The 21332-nt window shown below is 43.5% G+C and overlaps 3 protein-coding genes across 4 annotated transcripts; 1 reads left to right on the top strand and 2 right to left on the bottom strand.

The window, feature by feature from the left end:
- The first annotated feature begins 69 nt into the window (after positions 1 to 69).
- On the top strand, positions 70 to 2014 carry LOC100843648 (histone deacetylase 3). Its single transcript, XM_003566770.3, is given in 3 exon segments — positions 70 to 1339; positions 1447 to 1509; positions 1511 to 2014. Coding segments are annotated over 3 exon segments (1662 nt in total). The 5' UTR covers positions 70 to 91; the 3' UTR covers positions 1862 to 2014.
- A 91-nt stretch (positions 2015 to 2105) lies between these two features.
- Positions 2106 to 10007, bottom strand: LOC100827579 (serine/threonine-protein phosphatase 6 regulatory subunit 3). The gene is made up of 19 exons (XM_003569228.4): positions 9737 to 10007; positions 8748 to 8851; positions 7848 to 7934; positions 7693 to 7768; positions 7513 to 7587; positions 7269 to 7322; positions 6850 to 6909; positions 6650 to 6766; positions 6288 to 6382; positions 5787 to 5989; positions 5517 to 5614; positions 4900 to 5003; positions 4654 to 4819; positions 4448 to 4570; positions 4258 to 4340; positions 4024 to 4165; positions 3809 to 3838; positions 3483 to 3553; positions 2106 to 3390 (listed from the first exon to the last, which is right to left on the bottom strand). Exons 1-19 carry the CDS (start codon positions 9773 to 9775, stop codon positions 2622 to 2624), a joined length of 2496 nt encoding a protein of 831 aa, XP_003569276.1. The 5' UTR covers positions 9776 to 10007; the 3' UTR covers positions 2106 to 2621.
- Positions 10008 to 15652: 5645 nt separating this feature from the next.
- Positions 15653 to 20502, bottom strand: LOC100827275 (nitrate regulatory gene2 protein). 2 transcript variants are annotated; one of them, XM_003569227.4, is made up of 6 exons: positions 20026 to 20502; positions 18623 to 19891; positions 18100 to 18269; positions 17581 to 17804; positions 16821 to 17151; positions 15653 to 16580 (listed from the first exon to the last, which is right to left on the bottom strand). In XM_003569227.4, exons 2-6 carry the CDS (start codon positions 19536 to 19538, stop codon positions 16131 to 16133), a joined length of 2091 nt encoding a protein of 696 aa, XP_003569275.1. In that variant the 5' UTR covers positions 19539 to 19891; positions 20026 to 20502; the 3' UTR covers positions 15653 to 16130. The 2 variants fall into 2 exon arrangements, with proteins under 2 accessions (XP_003569275.1, XP_010231954.1); XM_010233652.3 differs by having other exon boundaries at positions 18100 to 18275; positions 20026 to 20501.
- Positions 20503 to 21332: the final 830 nt, after the last annotated feature.

Genomic DNA, 21332 nt, shown 5'->3' with positions numbered 1-21332 from the left:
TTTCATGGGTTTTTCACGCGATTCCAGTGGTGCAAACGCTGCCCCTGGAGCACTGCGACTGCCAAGGTAATTGTTTTCAGCACGCGTATTGATGAAGTCCCTCTCCGAGACGAACAAGGCCGCGAAAGTCTGTCCGACTAGGATTCCACATCACATCCGGCTCGAACTGCTCCTCCTTTTATATGTACGCGCCGGAGTACGTGCGAGATATGCTACGCATTCCCTGAATTGTGCGCAGACCAGACCAGGGACCGATAATCCCAATCGCGCGGCGCCGGCGATGGAGACGGAAGGGAACTCGCTGCCTTCGCCGTCGTGCCCCGACGGGCGGACGCGCAGCGTGTGCTACTACTACGACCCCTTGATCGCCAACGTGGACTACGGCGCGGGCCACAACATGGTGCCCCGGCGCGTGGCCCTCACGCACGCCCTCGTCGACTCCTACGGCCTCCTCCACGGCCACGGGATGAAGCGCCTCCGCACGAGGCCCGCCACCGAGGAAGAGCTCGCCTCCATCCTCAACAAGGACTACCTCGAGCTCCTCCGCGACCTCACCCCACACAACTACTCGGGCAAACGCCGAGAAGGCGCGGTCAAGCGCAACATCGTCGGGCTGACCCACCACGACCAAGAAGCCGAAGACGACGGCCAGCAGAACAGCGACGACAACCCCGTCATCGCGGGGCTCTGGGACTACTGCCAGCGCTACGCCGGCGGGTCCCTCGCGGCCGCGCGCGCGCTGGGGAGCCGGGACTCGGACATCGCCATCAACTGGTCCGGCGGGATGCACCACGCGTGCAGGGACGGGGCCTCGGGCTTCTGCTACGCCAACGACATCGTGCTGGCCGTCCGCGAGCTCCTGCGCGTGTTCCCGCGGGTGCTGTACGTGGACATCGACGTGCACCACGGCGACGCCGTCGAGGACCAGTTCGCGGAGGATTCCCGCGTCATGGCCGTATCGTTCCACCAGCACGGCCGCAGGGCCAACGGCGGGGACGGCGAGTTCTTCCCGGGCACCGGGGCCGCGGGAGACGTGGGGAAGGGGGAAGGAGAGTACCGCACCCCGAACGTGCCGCTCAAGTACGGCATGGACGACGCCGGGTACCGCGAGATGTTCAGGCCCATCGTGGGGGAGGTGATGAGGGTGTTCCAGCCGGAGGCCCTCGTGATGCAGTGCGGCGCCGACTCGCTGGCGGGCGACCGGCTCGGCGAGTTCAACCTCTCCGTCAGGGGCCACGCCTCCTGCGTCGCCTACCTCCGGAGCTTCAACAAGCCGCTGCTCCTCCTCGGCGGCGGCGGCTACACCATCAACCACGTCGCCTCATGCTGGTGCTACGAGGTACTACACTATAACTGACATGTTCATCTCAATTAGTTTTTTAATTTCAGGCCACAAATTAAGGAAAACCTTTGTTCTGATGGATTCTTGCGCGCGATTTGATGCAGACGGCAGTCGCCATTGGCACCGAGATCCCCGACGAGATACCGCATCACGGCTACGAGCACTACTAACAAGGACCAGGACTACAAGCTCCATTACGCCGCCACCAGGCCGGTGAAGAACGCCAGCAACACCAAGGAGCACATGGCCAACATAAGGAAGGAAGCTATGGAGAACCTGGAGAAACTTAAAAGCCTGCAACTCGAGGCCGCGCCGAGCGTGCAGTTCAAGGATCCAACCGTGGGCAGCATCAACTTCCCAAACCTCTACGACTGTCGGAAGAGGGACAGGGAATACTCGGAAGTGGACGATCCCATCAAGAGGCTGTACCGGCTGTGCGGCAAGGCTGACCTTGGCGACTTCTTCACTGAAGTGGGGAGAGAGCATATAAAAAGCAATGCCGTCACTCGTCAAAGATGAGCGAAAAGATTGTACTCCCTCAACAAAACAAGATGTCTCAAGTTTGTCAAAATTTGAATCCCTCAACAAAAGATGTCTCAAGTGTATAGATGCTTTCAAATTTAGTCAAAATTGAGACATCCTTTGTTGGACTGAAGAAGTACTTCTTTACCATCGGTTCAGATTATTCTGGCACTTCTCTGAGATTATAACTGTTAAGATAGCACCACGGTTAGAAGCAAGTACGACTATTTTGAAAGACCGGTTGAACAGAACCGGCAGAAACATTTATCAAAAATAGCATGCTCTATTTGAACTGACGAACATCGAGTCAGAAAGAATTACAATAGCTAAACTAGAAATAATACCATATCCCATATTACAGTTCCAAAGTTAACCTAATGAAACAAAACACTAGGTAGACAAACCAGTTGCCATCCAAAAAATGATGTCCTTCACATATCGTCTACACGAGACTATTGCCAAATGACATTTAGCACCAACCAATCTTTCCACAGGAACCGGGAGGGTAAATTTCGAAGCAAATTGACCAGTTTCTGACAAAATGTCGTGCGTGCAGTTAGATAAGGTGCTCATTTGTACACTGATTGGTCACAATGGAAGGCAAAATAGTACACTTGCTTATTGTACAGCAGTTTGCTTCAGAGTTCTTTCTGGCTGATGAGCACCTGAAGCAAAGATGGTTTCTTGTCTTCTGAGAGGTCTGACTTAATAGTTGCTCGTCAGCTATGCCATTTTAGTCCACAAATATACTTCCACTTCACTCATTTGCCTCTACTACACCAGTTTTCGCTTCAACATCCAAGGCAGAAACTTCCTTGACTGGTAGATCCATGACTGCATCAGTTTTCGCTTCAACATCCACGACTGCATCAGTTTTCGCTTCAACATCCACGACTGCATCAGTTTTCGCTTCAACATCCATAACCACATCAGTTTTCGCTTCAACATCCACGACCGCATCAGTTTTCGCTTCAACATCCACGACTGCATCAGTTTCGATCGGTGGCTCCACATCTTCGTTGCATACAGCTTGCTCGGAAGATACCGCCGAATCGGCCAAATCACTAACATTAACATCAGGATCTGGTAAAGCTTCAGAGACAAGATTGTCCAAACCAGATGAGCCCGTGGCTTTATCAACTGTTCTCTCTGTCTGCTCCTCAGCTGCTGGGGCTGAAGATTCTACGGCAGCAGAGGCAGCTTCATCTGTGCTAACTTCAGTATCGCCATTTGATGCATCCGGATGCCGCTCGATCCCTTCTGGACTTCCTAGTTGCTCATCCTCAGTACTAAAGTTTGTCTGTTTGGTACATTCTGCCACATCTTCTGCCTCGGTAGGGCCATTTCCAAGACACAGAGTTTCCATTTGATCCTCAGTACCAATGGCTTCACCATCATCAGTTTCCTCGGCGTCCGGGGAAACCTCCTCAGAATTGGGTGAGGACGAAGGAACAGAGGCTGCTAAACGGTCATTGATACCTCTCTCTCCATCAAACGTGAACCAATTTGAATTTGTAAACAGGGAGCTGTTTTTTAACACATAGTACATGATCGATCAGTTAACTCATATAGGGGAAAAATAAAGAGTGCTCGAGGATGATTTAAGATTGCAAATTACCCATCCTGTTCCTCTCCCAGACGCAGAGAAGATATTACCACCTCAGCTGATTCGTCATCAAAATAGACATCCTGAAAGAAAAGAAAAACGAAATTATCACTCAAAAGAAAACAATACACTTGTCATTTTCATTTATTGCATTATCTAGCTAACCATAATGTCATGTTTCCAATCAAAACAAAAGCTACACAGCATGTTTAGTCGGTTTTTTGCAAATAGAAATGCCTACAGTGAACCATTATTAAGCGCACCACACATCAAGCATTTAGTCATGGTGAACACCCGGGTGAAAATAACAGGAAAACAAAGCATTAGCTTAAATATACCTCATCATCCCGTTCAAGCGAACCTTGTGCCTGCATTCATAAGACCAACATGTATTATTGATATGTACATGGTACCTCGTAATGATATACAAGAAACTGCAAAACATGAAACCATACAATAGGCATCCAGCAGTAGAGATAACAGAAAGATGCAAGGAAACAAAATATGTTGATTGTAGCAAGCCATCTAATCCAGCACTAACATATATGCACACCTCTTCGATGTCATCATTGCTGTATATTCCATAGCGGAATGCCTGGCTCAAGTTATTAGCAAGAGCTGCAACATCATAATCCCTGTCTCGGAAGTCATCATCGTCACTATCCCTACCACGGTCATGCAGTGATGTTGGGCGCCTGCCGCAAGACAGATAGCACAGCAATATTTAGAGAATTCACAAAATTGAAAGCAAAGGTATAGAATGCAAACAAAGACGACGAGAACATACCCACAAGCCCAATGATAAACATTCTCCACCTCGTTGCGCCTGACCAGAATATCTGTCTGCCATTCAACCCACTCACTATTGTCCTGCTCAAAAATGAATAAGGTTACAACTCAAATGGCAAGTAGAGAACTGTAGATAATTTAGAATTATAGCAGACAATTGTTTAGTCAGAGCACAAAAGAAAAACTACCTGCAAGTGAGTCTGGATCGTGCTGTTACTGTTTCCTAACTGAATGAGTTTATTGGCTATTCTTGTCATGTGGCCAACATTCCCAATTTTTGAAGGGGTTTTCCCTTCAGATGGTAGAGTAGGCTACACATAAAAGAGGTTGAAAGCATGAAGAGAGATTCTTGGTAGCACTAAGTCAAAATTGCTACAGCATAGTATTAACTTACCCCGTTAGACTCTGTTGATAAGGAAGAAAGTTTGTCTGCAGCAAGAATTTTACCAACAATGTCACATTCATTAAGAACATGCTCAATCAGTTCAGTTCTTTTGCCCTCCAGGCAAGAAACAATGATGTTCTCGACATGATGGTGCAAGAAGTTGTTATATGGATACCTGCGGTTTTAACAAACATATATGAAATGGTCCTTTAAACAATAATGAAACAAGAGATTATAACATGATAACTATCTTACTCAAAGAATAAATCAATGGAGCGCTTTATTGCTGATTGGTTGATTAACTCCTTTTCAGCAGTTTCGCTACCAACTGTCAGCAAAACAGAGATGAACTCCACGATCTGTAAAAAAAGAGGGTACCTCCAGCTTAACACCAAAATGACCAGGAAATTTACAAAGACACGGTAACATGTGGTGAACATTGTTAATATGTTCTATCAGAACAAAGAGGTAAATGACTGGTAGCATTTTACAACATGAGGACCCAGGCATGCATGCCTCTTGTCTATGTGTAAACTCCAGGTAACCATACTTTTGTTGACCGTCAAACTTTTGAAAATTTGACCAACTTTAAAAATATCAAAATGTACGGTGCCAAATGAAGATCATTGGATCCACTGTGAAATATATTTTCATAGTATATTGGTTTGACATTGTAAATGTTGATAATTTTTTCTATAAAGCTTGGTCAAACTTTAAAAGTTTGACGGTCAACAAAAGCTATACATCCTACATTTTGGAACGGCGGGGGTAGTATGTAATTTAAGTACAGAAAAGCCTATGCAACTTAAATGCTATAAATGCAAATACATAAATCCATCCAGATAAGAAATGAAGAGATCAATATCCAGTACCTTCAGTCGATGTTTTCCCAGAGGTGGGCGTAAACATCCATATGTCGTAGGCAAAACATTTTCCGCAGCAGAAGTGTCCAATAACTTCAGCAAATTGCCTAAAAAATTATGTCAGCTTCTGAATATGAAAAGTAACAAATATTGAGTGCTGCAATATGAAAAGTAACATCTAGCAAACCATGGCACATGATTTATATGAGGTCTAGATTTTATAAAAGGAAGAAGGTTTTTCCTGACCCAGGAAATTATTCAGAAGTACCCAAAACTCACCTAGACTCTCGAGCATGCCCTCAACTGTCTCAGGACTGGCAGTTACCAACGCCCCATGACTTAAGTTGCTTCTGAATGCTTGATAAGAAGCTGATGCTAGTCTTTTTGGGTCCAGTAAAGATATGCACACTGACAATGAATGAACCAGCACAGATTTGGGTCTTGATCCTTCAAGAGCATGACAGAACAACCTCCCAACAAAACTGTAATTGCATACAACATAACATAAAAATTTAAGGTGCGAAAAGGGAAATAAACAAGAAAAACCTACTTGTATTGGGTATGGCTTTGTCTCCATCAATTTAAAGCTTATTTATATAAAGTTGACTGCCCATAAAACTCTTTATAACCAAACCAAAGGACTGGAAGTACAAATGGATAGTTCTTTCTGTCACTCAGTGCACCACTAAAATCAACAGCACTCTCCATTTAAAAAGTATTCCTAAATTGTCCCATAAAGATCAAATCTGTGACTGTATAACAAAGATACAAGGTAGAGACCTTGGGCTGCATATCTTTGCAGCAAGAGATGGGGGTGCACATCGAGTCACCGCACAAAGAATTTCGGCAGCATTGGCATGCACTTCAGGAGAGTCCTGCTTGTCAATAATACAAATAAATTAATATTCTGATAAAAACGTTTATTTAAAGTATTTCCTGACAAGGAAATAATATTGTTATATAGGGACATATGTTATATAGGTAGAAGATAGTTAGACATGCTAGGTTTTTATCACTGTATGCAATCATGTCGAAGAAAATACAGGCAGATGCATGCCCAGACTTACAATTCCAGATAAACAAATAAATGCATTTCCACATTACTCCTTATATTTCGAAGCATTCAAGCTTTAGAAACTTACCGATGAGCTAAACTTATCTGCAATCATCCCAAGGACATCTGTATTTTCTAACCACTGCATTGTATCAGCATAGTTTGAATATATGGTCTCATCAGCACCAATCAGTCGGATCAACACCTGAAGAATTCCAGGGGCAGCTGCATTAGCCAAATGCATCCACCAAAGCATAAGTCCGCAAAACATTAACATCAACAACTTACCTCCATTATCGATGTGATGCCAATCAGGTCGACAAGTTGGATAACTATCTCTGGATGCTCCTACAAAATATGAGGTGTTTTACAATCAACTGAAATGGTCGATGGATCAAGTCTGTAGCATGAATTCCGCGAGTATGAAGAAAATTTTGCACACAAAAACTAGGCACAGTGTATGCTTATCTTGGTTAACCAAACAGCCAAAAAGAAGGAAAGAATGTACTCCCTCCGTCCCATATTAAGTGACTTTCTATTACATGTATCTAGACGCTTTTTGAGCATAGATACAATCGTATTTGGGCAAATTTGAGTCACTTAATATGGGACGGAGGGAGTACAAACAAACCGAACATATAACTAAGCTTAAATATAAGAGAATTATAACAACTATTATTATTTGTTTGTGCAGGGATAAGAAATACCTGGACATAATTCATAAGAGGCGCAGTCTTCCGCAGCATCAAACAAATTACCACCTAGAACAAATATTTAAATAAACTGACTTCAGCCTCAGCATAAGTATGACAGCAATTAATGAATGAAGCCTCAACATCTCAATAATGGAATGCATGTAACAAATCAAACTGCTGCAGGGAACTCCAAACATGAATTTACATGAATTCATGCAATGGTTCAGGCATAAATAATTCAAAGAAAATGAAGTACCTTACTGAAGTAACCAGATAATAATGTGCTGTGTGGATGATCAGGTTTCACAAATGAGAAAAGCAACTCCATTAACTGTAACACAGAAAAGGAAGGGAGATGATGTTAGATAGAATAGTCTGTAATGAGACATGTCTGGCGAAGAACTTCAAAAGGGAAATATATGGAAAAAAAACTGACCTCTTCATCCTCTACTAGGGTCCTCAAAATGACATCAATTTCACAAGTAAATATCTCACAAGCAATGAAAGGAAACCTGCAAGAAGAGACCCCAAAAAGGGGGAAATTTAACCTTTGATATAAATGATACCGAATAACAATACCCAATGACATACTTGAAAGAGCGCTTTTTTTCAACATCCTCTGGAACTTCTTCCACGATATAACGAAGCAATTGTTCCACCTGAGCCTTGTCACGCAAGCTACATAAAACATTTCAAGTATTATAGGTTAGGAAAATAAAAAGGTAGTGTTGAGATGAAGCCTTCAAGGAACACTGAGTGTCATAACAGTCAAGAAAACGAAACCCGTTTTAGGTTTCACTATAATAGTCATGCATTCAACCAGGTGGTCCGTCATGAGAACTTGATTTGCACACACGCGCACACACTTCTTTTCAGGTTGATAAAACCAAGCATCCAGTGTACAAGGAAAAGAAAAAAAAAGGGAAACAAATAGATTCCCCTGAAGAAGAATATAGTTCAGAAAATAGTGATCCTTGCTTGTAAACATAAGAACTTCGTAAACCATATAGAAGAAAGCACTATTGCCAGCTTTAATGCCAAAACATGATACATATGTATACAGAGTAAGACAACTATATTTTCTGTGCAAATGAGTGGTTGTTTTTTCTTCCTATGATGGGATTTCAAATGAACAGCTGCAGCAAACCATTAAGTGTGTATGTTCATAATTTTGTTAACCTAACAAGTAGTAGTAACTCAGTTTCCTTCGCATCGACTGCAGGGAATGCCTCATAAGCGAAGCCTTAAGAAAAAGGTACTCCCTCCGATCCATATTAGTTGTCGAAATATTACATGTATCTAGACGCATTTTAGCCATAGGTACATCCATATTTTGGCAAATTTGAGACGATTAATATGGATCGGAGGGAGTATGTGATTCTTCTTTCGTACTCTTTTCCACAATATGAAAATGAATAATAGGTGTGCCAGAAGATTAAACATGCCACTCGTGTCAGTCAAACTATTAACAGAAGTTTGCAAGGAAATTACAAATTAATGAGTCGGGTATTCAGTGCTTTGCACTCTTGAATAATTTCATCCTCGTCAAGAAGTTCTTCCAATGTAAAATTTTCCTTGTCTAGAATTGTATCCACCTGAAACAGTAAAATATTGAGTTAGGCAAGTGATGCACAACCTTTGCTCGTACAATCCTATAAAAAATCAATTAAGACATTGATGAGATTTATTTTTTGAAAAGAAGACATCAGTGAGAACGAAGGTTATTTCACAATGACTATTGAAGAATGACAAGAGATCAAGTGTTAATGAAATTTACACGATACAACTAAGTTGGAGGGTTGAACAAGAGGGTTTTTTAATGCAGTTGAACTCAATATTAGCAACGAAACAGAACTGCAGATGCACATCGTTTGCTACAATCCTACTCCACATAAAAGTACGAACTAAGTAATTCAAAAGAGTGGCAAAAAGTGGAAGACCCAGTAGGGGTGCACTGTTTTACCTACCACATAGGCACATATGAATTCTTTCTGGAAAGGTATGCTCAACAAATAGTACAACATACAAGATCAGGGATTCAGTATTAACAGCACAGCAGCCTTGCCAGGAAGATGCAGTCCCTGTGACGCAATGATGCAGTCCTCCCCAAACCTAAAGTGTATGCAGAAACTAACCAAATCCGAACCGAGGCATCTACTTCTTCTCTGTAACACGCCCCAATCCACAGAAGCAGCAGATGCACCACCTCACCAATGCGAAATCACACAGCTCGCAGCCGCAGCGCACAGATAACTAACTCTAGCGGAAGAAAATAAGAGCAAGCGAGCATTACAACCCAGCCGCGGCATCCAATCCACCGAGCCAAATCAAACAAAATGGGTCTATGACCAAGCCCAACCGCAGTTTCTAACTGCAGCGCACGCGGACTCACAAACGCACGGACGGAGGACCAGCCTGAGAGAGCGCAGGCGAGGGAGAGGGTGGGGGGTAGAGATGAACTACGAGCACAGGAGACTCACGGGCGAGGCCGCGGAGAGGCCGGTCATGCGCCAGAACATGGTGGCGGCGGCGGCGGATCTAGGGTTTCCGGCCCCGGGGAGAGCGAATCCGCGGGCGATTCCGCGCGAATCCGGGCGGCGACGGCCTGAGAGGGCGGCCGGGGAGGACGGGTGGATCGGGAGGAGGGCGAGCGGATCGAATTGGGATCGCGGGGTGGGGAGGCGCACGAGAGGAGGAAAAAACAGCACGCTTTTCTATTTGGGCTTTCCTTGGGTTTGATTTGGTTTTGTTTGGTTTGGAGATGGGGATTGGGGTTGAGGGGCGCTGTTACTTTTGGCGACGACGGCAGATGGCGATGGGTCAAATAATTTGCTCACTTGAGCGCAATAATTTTGAAACTAATGATGGTGATAAATAATTCTAAATTACTTCCTCTATATTACTACTACTACACTGTATGATTGATCCATAAAATGTTTTTTAATTGTGTATAATGGCAAACATATATGTTTTACTTTTCCAGAGGTGTCAAGTAAGATTTTGCTGATGTAGACGGCAAAAAAAAACACTAAAATTAAATTAAGAAGAAGAATAAAGAGACAATAACCATTTATCGTCGACAATACTACTATTTATCGTCAACCATAGTCTATGTGTTATTTTGTACTCGTCTGTTATAAGATAGAAAAAGTAGTAGCACCCAAATAGGCATATCCTTGTATTCAAGACTGTATTGCATCTCATCTCAAAGACTTCCTTTCCATATAGAAAGACAAACGTCGCCCCTCCTTTTCATGTTAGCAAAAAAAACATGTGTATCATGGTGAATAAAGTTAAGAGTGCACCATAAGCCATGCATTTGTGTTTTCCATATCGTTCTGGCCAATGATAATGATATGCTACAAAAATAAATTACTCATTTACCTTTAGAAATCGTGCTTTTGTGTCATCTATGACTACATGTGAATGTTTTTATTTAAATTAAATTCAAACTTCGTGACAAAAGGATGGCATGTAGTACAACACACAACAATCTCTTTAGCGCCAAAAGATTATTCCTTAACCAAGAGAAAGCAATCTAACATATATTGTTTCACTTATCGCATGGAGCAAAATCACAGGTGACATCTCTAATAGAAGGTTAATGTTATGTCCTTTGAAAAGTTTTTTTAAAACGGTCCCAAAAGAAATTAGTGGTGTATCTTTCTAGGTGTCTTTTGTTCTGTTGTTTTTGGCACAAGTGTCTTCTTTAGTCTTCTTTTCTTGTGAAGTGCGCCCTCCTTCTCATATGAAGTGACTCAAATTTGTCCAAATATGGATGTATCTATACCCAAAAGGTGTCTAGATACATGTAATATCTCGTCACTTAATGTGGGATGGAGGGAGTACATGCTCGTCTTTATGCTTATTTCTTACCTTTATACCTGGAAAAATCTTATATGTTCTATACAAAAATCACAATATTGAGGTTCTTTTCCTTTCAGGTCTTGTATCAGTCCACATCATCTAAATTATTTTGATTGTTATTTATGGATAGAATATGGATATAATTTAGGAAGAGACTGAGAGTCTTTAATTTTAAAAATGTGATAGTCTTCGTTGCACACGACATGGAAATAAAATTCCACCTTTTCTCGATCATGTGTGTAAACCGACCTTCCCAAATTAAGGTAGAGTAACTGATTATACTAGATGATGTCCCGCACGTTGTTGAGAAATTTTTTAGTTAACATAGAGTATTCAATATTGAAAACATATAATAAAATTGTACATTCTTCACTTAGTGGGGATAGCTTGATGGAAGTAACATGCATGCATGTGCAAAGGTATGAGTTTTCTACTAATATAAGTAGGTGTGAACAAATTAATTATGTGATGGTGTGGCATGCTTGCATGTTTAGAAAAATCAAGTAGTGAGTTGCTTCTACTTAGATATAGAAGATATAGGGGGTGACAAGGTATCTCACTAACCAATTGATCTTCTTAGCGATTGTTCTAACAAAAGAAACTAACAACTCAAAAACAGTATGACCACTGTTTTGATATAAATTGGGTTTGTAGCTATGTCTACATGTGTGCCTGGACCACGAAGGATGTGAAATAACCGCCGAGATGCTTAAAACGACCAAATATGCAATCCAACAATACCTTTGTTGTTGCTAATCATGAATCTCTCTTTGATAGGGGTCATGCTTAAGAGTGTGTTTGGTGGCCTGAATCAATCTAGAAAATCTCTCTCATCCCACTTTTCCAACTCAGACTGTGTTTATTAGCTCGGATAGGACGTGTAGAGCTTAGCCCACCTCATACGAAAAATGCCCCTCAGCCTAATCGAGCTTCACAACCCAGCCAAGTTGAGTCCATCCCGCAATCCATCTCGGGGGCCCACCAGCGCACCCCCAGACTCTCTCCCATGCCCCTCATTTGCTCCTGAAGACCCAAACGAACGAACTCGTTCTGGACGCCTCCCCATGGCTCCCGCCGCCCGCCGCTGCCCCTCCCCATGGCTGCCGGCCGCCGCCCCTGGACGCCTCTCCCCATGGCCGCTGGCCCTCCCCATGGCTGCAGCCCGCCGCCCCTGGACACCTCCCCATGGCCGCCAGCCGCCCCCGTTCCCGCCCCTGGACACCTCCCCATGGCCAACAAGGTGCTCGCAGCACAACGTGGTGGAGAAGATTGGACCCGATTGCTTTTTTTGTTTTTGTTTAGGGGCCTTTGTGTAAACGTTTGGCCTGCTCCAATCTCAACCCATCATGCTACCAAACAAAGTATTATTACAACTTCTCTCAACACATACGGGCTACCAAATATCACAAAAAATCTCAGGCCAACTTGTATGAGGTCATCATATCTCAAGTGGGAGAGTGAATCTGGGTTGACCCGGGCCACCAAACACACCCTAAGCGACTTGTGGTGAACTTAGAAACGGTTTAGTCCATAAACTTGCAAAAAAGTGCATTCGACCCCCTAAACTTGGTAATTGGGGTCACTTCCCATCCAAATCGCGTTATAGAGCTCAAATTTGCCACGTGGTGGCTCACGTTGCCACTAGGAAGGTCCAGAGCTGTAGCAAACTTGCTGCCCTAGAAATTTCCAAATAACCATTGAACCTTCCCTCCTTTTTCTTGCGGTCTAAGCCTCCTTCCAACTTTATTTTCTTGTTTGAGCTCTCCTAATTCCCCATTCTTTCCCAAAACCATGAACCATAAAAAGCTAGCTTAGTATGTTATTGAGCTCGTCAAATGAAAAGGACAAACCTTGCCAAGGTTTAAATGTCATGTCCCTGTGAATCATAAAGGATTGTAGTTGCACAAACGTTTGTTTGATTGAACAAAGAAAAAAATAATCTTACCAAGAGACTGGAGTGGATGGGAATTTTCCTATGAAATATAGTGAAAATGGATCCTTAGGAAAGTTGCCCTTGGGATTCAATCATACAAATCAAACAACCCATATAGGAAAAAAATCTTAAAGATTCAAACTCTTAAAGATTCCTATGAAAATCCTTTGAATCAAAGAGCCCATTGTGTAGTGGGATTTGAACCTATATTGCCTCCACAAAGCAATATAAAATCACAATAATTTCAGTGTCAAGCAAAGAAATTATGAACATCCCTAAGAATGGGAAGTCATACTACCGTATATCAGTATCATATATGTTGTACATGGGCCATATAGACATTGGGTTGTGCATGGCCTAGGCCTGGGCCCACAAATAGGTTCAACTGACCAAGGTGGACTACACCTTGGGTTCCTAGGGAAGCCTTGTGCCTAGGCGATATGGAGTCTTTTTTAAAAGGAGACCAGCGTCTTGCCTTGTGTGTATGAAGAAGACTGTGATCCTACAAGAAGACCGAATTCGACAAAGCCCTAAGAGATCCATCTTACTGTGTGTATACGCAAAAACCTGAGACATAGCCGTCGAGTTGCTCCCCAAATCGATGGGCACCTTGGCTCAGTTTGGCAGTTGTTGATCTATATGTTGCGCCAAATTACTATTCTAATGTGAAAAAAATAGTAATGAAAACAGAACAATACTTTTGTCAAATAACAAAATAGGCAAAAACCTCCCCCAAAATATAAAGGTTCATTGTATGTCAAACTTTTTAGTTTTTACAAGAATAAAATACACCACCAGTCCATATACTCAGAGCGAATGCACATTTTAGTCCACGAACTCAGAAAACGCACACGTAAAACCTTAAACAGGTATCGGTTTAATACTTAGGTCCAAAAACAATTCGACAGGGTTAATTCCGGCCACGTGGCATCCACGTTGGTTTAAGCCAGCACCATGGGTTGATATTGGGGTTTCTCGGGGAGGTTGCTAATTTAACAACAATCTGTGAAGAATTATTTTAACTTTTTTCTAGAATTATGTTAATTTTTTTATCAAAAAAGCCATGAGAAACCCCAACGGGAACTTGGTCCTGGCATAAGCCGACATGGCTGCCATGTGGCCTAAATTAACCCCGCCGAACCGTTTTTGGACTTATGTGTTACACTAATGTCAGTCTAGGGCTTTATGTGTGCGTTTTCTGAGTTCGAGGGCTAAACCGTGCATTCGCTCTGAGTTTATGAACTAGTGGTGTATTTCACTCATTTTACAATGTGAAAGAAATACACAATAAAAAACATAATTCATGATTTATTTGGTGCAATCTTTTTTTTCTTCAGCAAAAGACCTCATTATTATCTTGAAATAATTATAGGGTGTGGCTATTTCCAAGTCGCCTGATTTTTGAGAAATGAACCTTAAATATCAGTCGACGTTTGAGAACTATTGCATTAAGATCCGAGGGTCATCCTCATTCTCTCATCTCTCACTTGGTATCGTTGGATTAAGATCCGATGGGTAACATGTTGATTGACCTTTAACTAAAAACCATGCGACTTCTCCGCGGCAAGAGGGAATAATTAGTCACCTGATTTTTAAGAAATGAACTTTAAATATCACTTGACGTTTCAGAGCTATTGCATTAAGATCTGAGGGTCATCATCATTCCCTCATCACCCACTTGGTATCGTTGGGTTAAAATCCGATGTCTAACTTGTCGATTGACGATTGATCTCTGACTAAAAGCATGCGACTTCTCCGTAGCAGGAGGGAATAATTATTACATGATTCAACGAGAGACCTACAATGCTACTAGAAGGCACGCTTCATCCGTTCTGTGACGTAGGGCAATAAACTTTCTTCTGTAATTCCGCTTTTTAAGTAGGGTACCGTGGCATTTTTGCCCATCATTCACGAAAAGTACCCCGCGCTCATTAATTAACTATGCTAAAGCACGGGTGCCTCCTCGTATCACGGCTCGTTCCACGCCTATCTCCGTTCGCCGCCTCCTTTTGCCCCCCCTGGTCCTTCCCATCGCTCCATCGCCAGCACTCCTAATCGATCAACGCCGCCCCGGAGGACGTCTTCGAGTCGTGGATGATAGCTGGCATGAACCAAAGCCGACGGCGAGGTACACACGAGGCCTTGGTCCCCGACACCGACAGCCAAGTCTGGCTGGGACACGCGCTGCCAGCCGGGCATCGTCCTCGATTTCCTTTAATTACACACCTACGCGCGCGTACCCTAATCCTTATATTCCTCCGTCCAAAAAGATGTCTCAACTTTGATAAATTCAAAAAGATGTCTCAACTTTGATAAATTTGAATGCATCTTATATACTAAGTTATGTCTACATACATGTAAATTTTGACAAACTCGAAGACCGAGAGAGTATGTAATTTACGAGGGAGATTTTCATCTCCCAGACGATGCATTGCACTCTTGTACTACTGTCTTTGCAATTCCCTCTTCATCTACCAAAACAACCGGACTGGAAAGAATCGGCAACGAGGATCGTCGTACGTATAAAGGTACCTGGTGCCTTTTCTGTCTGCACCTTGTTCGTATTCACATAGTTTCTTGTTTTCCTATGGAGCGATAATTCACCCACTCACTTTACTTTGAATTCAAAATGTCGGTTCTGAGTTGACAGTTACAGTTAAAATAAAATATACAAGGAGCGACTTTCGCATATATATCATGGGGGTGAAAGTACATCTACCAGACACCCATTTCATGTGGCTACCATGTGACAAATCTAGATACTGATACATGGTCAAAGCTAAACTGTCTGACAGATCATTTTGAAGCAGAGCGACTGAATCTGAGCAAGAACAATTAAACTTCTACATCAACAAAGCACAGGATTAGTGCTTCCCATACATGAAACCCTTACCATGATACAGAAGAAAAAAAAACTACTTGTGATACTTCATATTTCTACCATTAACCTCTTCTCAAACTGAAGACTGGTCTATGCGCCTGTATTAACTTTAAATCATGGCTAATCTTTTTTTCACAAAGTTTTTGGAGAGGAGAAGCATATTCACGATGGAAAGGTTTATACTTTCGCCTACTTACAGCGGGTGATCACAGGAGGAGACGGCAGGTGAAGCCGCCCCCGAGTGGCTAGCAACAGCTTCACTGCATCGGCTGATGCCTTCGAACGCCTGAACGCAGACTCCCGAGAACCCCATCAAGGCGTGGAACACGTTCGGGAGGCTCGTCTGAAGGTTGTTCAGCGTCATGGCTCGACTGGTCCTCAAGGAGTTCCGGTACCTGGCTTTCTCCTCCTCGACTCGCTTTCTGAACGCTTCCAGCTTCGGGTCGTCCTTCGACACTGAGTGGTTCCTGGCGTTTGTAGGCTGGCCTGAGGTTTGCATTGCGTTTTCACTGTGTTTCTCTAACTGGGTGTGGAACTTGCTCTCGATGTTGTCTGACTTTTTCTTTAGCTGACGCTCCTCAGCTTGTTGTGTAACTATGGAGTGTATGACTGACAGAAAAGTCTTTATTGCTTCTGCAGGTTCCTGTTTATAGAAACAAGGAACATTAAGAATATATGGGAAGAAAAGCTAAACTGTTAACTATGATAACAAAGGCCAGCTGATGAGATATGAGTATAATAGTTCTTCAATTCATAAATTAAGAATGGAAGCTTCATTATACAAAATTAGTTAATCAATTTTCAACCAAAAGATCCTGCAAGTTTCACTTGACAGACTAACAAACAAAACTCCGAAAAATAGACCAAGTTGGTTTTACTCTACCTTCTCAGGTATCTTCTCAAGAGCATGCTGGAGTTCCCCACAGAGGCTACATATTCCAGATGAACTTCTCATGAAGCCGTCATTATCAGGGAGGCAGTCAGTGAGTCTTATCCATTGGTTAAGGATGGTTACGTACTCACGCTGCAAGGTGATCAGGTTGCAGAAGGAACTGTGCCATGCAGAGACTTCCATTTCCAACTGGGATGTTGCATAACAATGGGAGTCAGTTGTCGGCTCACTCCCAGGTCGGTTGCCAAGGAGACTGGCTTGCTGGGCAATATGGTTCTGAACCTGATGACACTCGTGCATGTTTCTCCACATATGTACAAGCCTATGCCAACAGAAGCAAAGGGGAAAATAGTGTCAGAAGAGACAAATGAGAAAGAGAGAGCACTATCAGAAGGGGGTAAATGCAGAAGTAGCAGGGCACCGTTGTAATACATGAAATTAATACAAGAGGCACATGCCACAACAAAAGTATGGCACAAGATGCCTGACGTAAATACTAATTACTCCCTACGGGCCAACTGTCATGAACAACAATAGAGCTCTCCAGTATGACTCAGCATAAGTAAATTAAAATGCTAAACATGGGGACTCCTGGTGAAATTAGTATCAGCTATATCTTAATAGGAGTGAGAAGGGAATGGGATAAACAGAACTTCCTGAAACGTGTATATAATAGGAATCAAAAACAGAGACCAACATAACTAATTGTAGAAGAATAGCAGCCTTTGAACTAATGAATTTTGGAGCTCACCCTGCACATAATTCAATGACCTGAGGGTATAGCTCCTCATCTCTGATCTTTGATATGGTCAAACATGTCGAGCTTGCAGCTTCCTCTAAAGAGATTATCTGGGTTTGCAGTAACTCGATATTATCTCGAACTTTCTCTGCATGCAACTTATCGTGCTCCCCTGATTCTAGCCTCTGTAGCAACGAATTGTACTTTCTGTATTGAAGCCTTGCAAATTCTTCATCCTGCAAGACACGATTATTATAATCAACAATGTACCAACTTTTGGTAAAGTAACAGAATGTAACAAGTAAACACCCTTCATCGTGAATCAAACTCTCCTATGAATAGAACTACCAACTTCTCTGCTCTTCCCTAAAGATAAAATACTTTTCCGCTCAAGAAACATCTTTCTAAGAAATTAACAATTCCTCAAATCTAGCATACAAGATATAAGCTCTTATCCTATTCCTTGAGTGCATTAATGCATTTCGTGAAATATATACCAAATAAAAATATTGCTAAGACTCCATAGCGCACCTTAACTAACTTGTAGAGTCTTTGCTCCTCGTCATAAAGCTTGTCTAGTGTTTTCCCATGGTAACCATATCCACAAGCACCGTCTGAGGATTCTCTGTTAACCTGCACAGATTTGAATGACCAGCTCCAAGAAAGTGTGGAGAAAACCTTGGCAGACTTGGAATTTTTTCCTGCACCTAAAACAACAGATGTTATTTTAAACTAATGTAATAGAGTGAAGTATGGAATATTGGAATCCAGCTGAACTTGAAAATATAGTACTGCCATTTCACGTGGCTTTCCATGGTGTTGATACACACCACTTTGGAGAACCAAACAATACAATTACTGTTTTTAGAATGATGGAATAAAATCTTCCAGCCTCTGCATCCAAGGGTGCACACAGCCAACCAAACAATGCATACACAAGAAGGTTCATATACTTCATGGTGCATATACATACAATGCTAGAGTTGAAGTTATCAAACGGCGTCTATATAAAATATCAAGGAAGATATAAGGATAGGAAAACTCAATATATTACCTTTCTTTGCCTCTAACTCTGATAGATCTAGCCGCCCACTAGCAGAGTCCAAAAGTATAACGACATCGCTCCCGCTTGCCGCTGCTTTCAAGAAGTACTCATCAATCTCCTTAGCGATTTCTACGAGTGACTTCTCACTCCTCCAGGCCACTGCCGACGAGTCCAAGTCCTTTGTCACCCAGCTCACCACTGATGAATTTTCATCACCGAGAGCCCTACTCTTTGCTGAATGCAACTCCGCACGCCTCACAATGCCATCAAAATTGCCAGAGATGCTTTCACCCTCACAACCATCAGATTCTGTGTTTGTTTCAACCCAATCATCATCCATAGTAACCTGTGAGGCCACATCTTTATCGTTCCCACCAGTGAACGGGGACGGAAAATTCAAGGGACGCATGGTGATTGGGTCAATGTGCTCCCATTCCATACCGGGTGGCGGGGGTGGGGGCAGAGGGGTTGAACAGCTGTCAGTGTCATCGTCATCATCTGTAGAATCATCCCCATGGAGCTCACCGTCTCTCTTCTCCCTCTTTCTTATCCTTATAGGACTAAAAGGTAGAAATGGCACAGCGAGTGGTGATGGCGGCATTGAGGATGTCACTGAGTGTGGTGGCATTGAGGATGTCATCGAGTAAGCAGCAGGCTGTGGTGGGCCTGGTGGAGGTGGCGGCGGTGGGGTTAGAGTTGGCGAGACAGGGACTGAAAGGCTTTCAGGGGACTGCTGTGACAATGCAGACTCCACCTCCGCGAATTGTCGGAGAGTAGCTCCTGTGTTGCGGAGTGCCTGTAGGTACGTAATGTGTGCAGCCGCAAGGTCAACACGGCGGCTCACGAGCTGCTTCATGAGCTTCTTCCGATCCCTACATCGCCTCACGGCTTCCTCGTCCTTCACTTTGGAATGCCTGCAACCCATCTGGCCGACTAGCACCCACCAACACACACGAACACCCCGCCGAACAACCTTGAACAATGCAGATTGCAGCACCAGCTGAAAATCCCAAATTGGGGGTTTTCTTTCCTCAATCAAAGTTGCATGAAACTGAGCACAATTCGGATCAAAATTCCAGGGCGTAGACAGCAGCACATGATAGATTCTTCCAGATGTTCTTTTCTTCGTTCCTACCTAATCCAACTAAACTGCCTTCAATTTGCCCGCAAGACAAGAAAGCACTCTCAAGAAATCGCCCCTTCTGCTCTCCAACTGCCGCTCTCACGAATCACAAAATAACCCCTTCACCTCCCAAAATTTCTGGCGAGTACTCAAATCTGGCAGAGAAAATAGTTGATCCAAACATGAAGATTCAATTAAACAAGCTGAGGCAAAATACTAACAAAAAAGAAAACAATAAATCTTGAATAAAGATTAACTCTAGCAGTCTAGCCTGCTCTGCCCGCCTTACCAGAAAGGTCTCGATACTCCGAAATGCTCGCTGGTCGGCAATCTTGCAGTTGGTGGTCAGCTTGGAAGCTAAGCAGGATTGGAGGAAGAAGGATCTAGACAACCTGGAGAGAAGAATATGCCAAGACAAGGAAAAGAGGGAGCAGGCGTTGACGGCCGGAGCCTCATCAGGATCCTCACTCCCAAGAACCCATCACCGTCCTCTGTCTGGACAATCGCACGGACTGGTAAGTGGCAATGGAGGTGGGGGAAAGAGGAGGACGGGACAATTGGGAGCTCCTCAGAGGGAAGGAACGAGAAAGGGGAAAGCGGAGGAGTGGGATTTAGTTTTCTTTCGGTGCCGTGCGTGATAAAATAAAATTAAAGCAATACTGCAAGTGCAAGGAGGAAGAAATTGTGCCGGAAAGAAGAGGCGGATGGTGGTGGTGAGTAGGAATTTGGTCAGAGCCTGAGATGCCACTTTTCCTCTGTCACGGAAACTCCACCGCTTGTCCTCTCCTTTTCTTTTGCCTTCTCTTGCAGGTTTCGCTAGGTCCACGCCGTCCCCATCCATGGATAATGTAAACTAATGGAGCCTTTGAGCATTTAAGGAATCGACGATTCTTCAGTCAATTGGAAATTCGTAAGCCTCGGTTAATCGAGCTGTAGAAAAAGAAATGGCCGTATCGAATTGGCCTTTAGAGACCGTCGGAACAATTAGACTCCCTTCCAATTTACCCCGGAAGCAAACTGCTTGCTGCAAAATTCCGGTACGTTTGAATGGTTCTTGTACTACACGATCTGTACTGTACGTATCATCATCAGGTAGTAGAATTATCTTTCTTCAAAGGTAAAGCAGAAGCAATGGGTTTGGCATGACTCCGCAGCACGAAACTTCGGTTTAGCCTTTGCGTGGTGCTAGCATTTTCCCAAAAACTCGGTACATCGCAGTCACAGGTGCATTATTTTATTTTATTTTTGCGGGGAATAGAGGGTGCATTGCTCCGCTCACCGTGCCAGCTCCTAGCGCCAAGGCAGCCCCTTCGCCTGCCTCACCACGCCGCCCTCCACGTCCTCGTCATCGTTGCGCCTCGCAGCATTCCCGTCGTCGCTCCGCCCCGCTGTACCGAGCCGTCGCGCCCGTCCTCCGTCCATCTCGCACCTGCCTGACGAACAATGCTCATGGAGAAGAAAGAAAAAAAAGTTTATTAACCAGCAAGTAGGTCTTACGGGCCATAAAGAAAAGTGGTTGTCAAATAGGAGTTACTACTTGAGGTTGATTGTATTATTTTGGGAACCCTAGTTGATGTTCTGGCATCCTGATTTAGA

Source organism: Brachypodium distachyon, chromosome 2 (genome assembly GCF_000005505.3).
Source record: "Brachypodium distachyon strain Bd21 chromosome 2, Brachypodium_distachyon_v3.0, whole genome shotgun sequence".
Taxonomy (NCBI): domain Eukaryota; kingdom Viridiplantae; phylum Streptophyta; class Magnoliopsida; order Poales; family Poaceae; genus Brachypodium; species Brachypodium distachyon.
The sequence above is the reverse complement of the archived record's forward strand: the minus strand, read 5'-3'. Positions and strand labels throughout refer to the sequence as shown.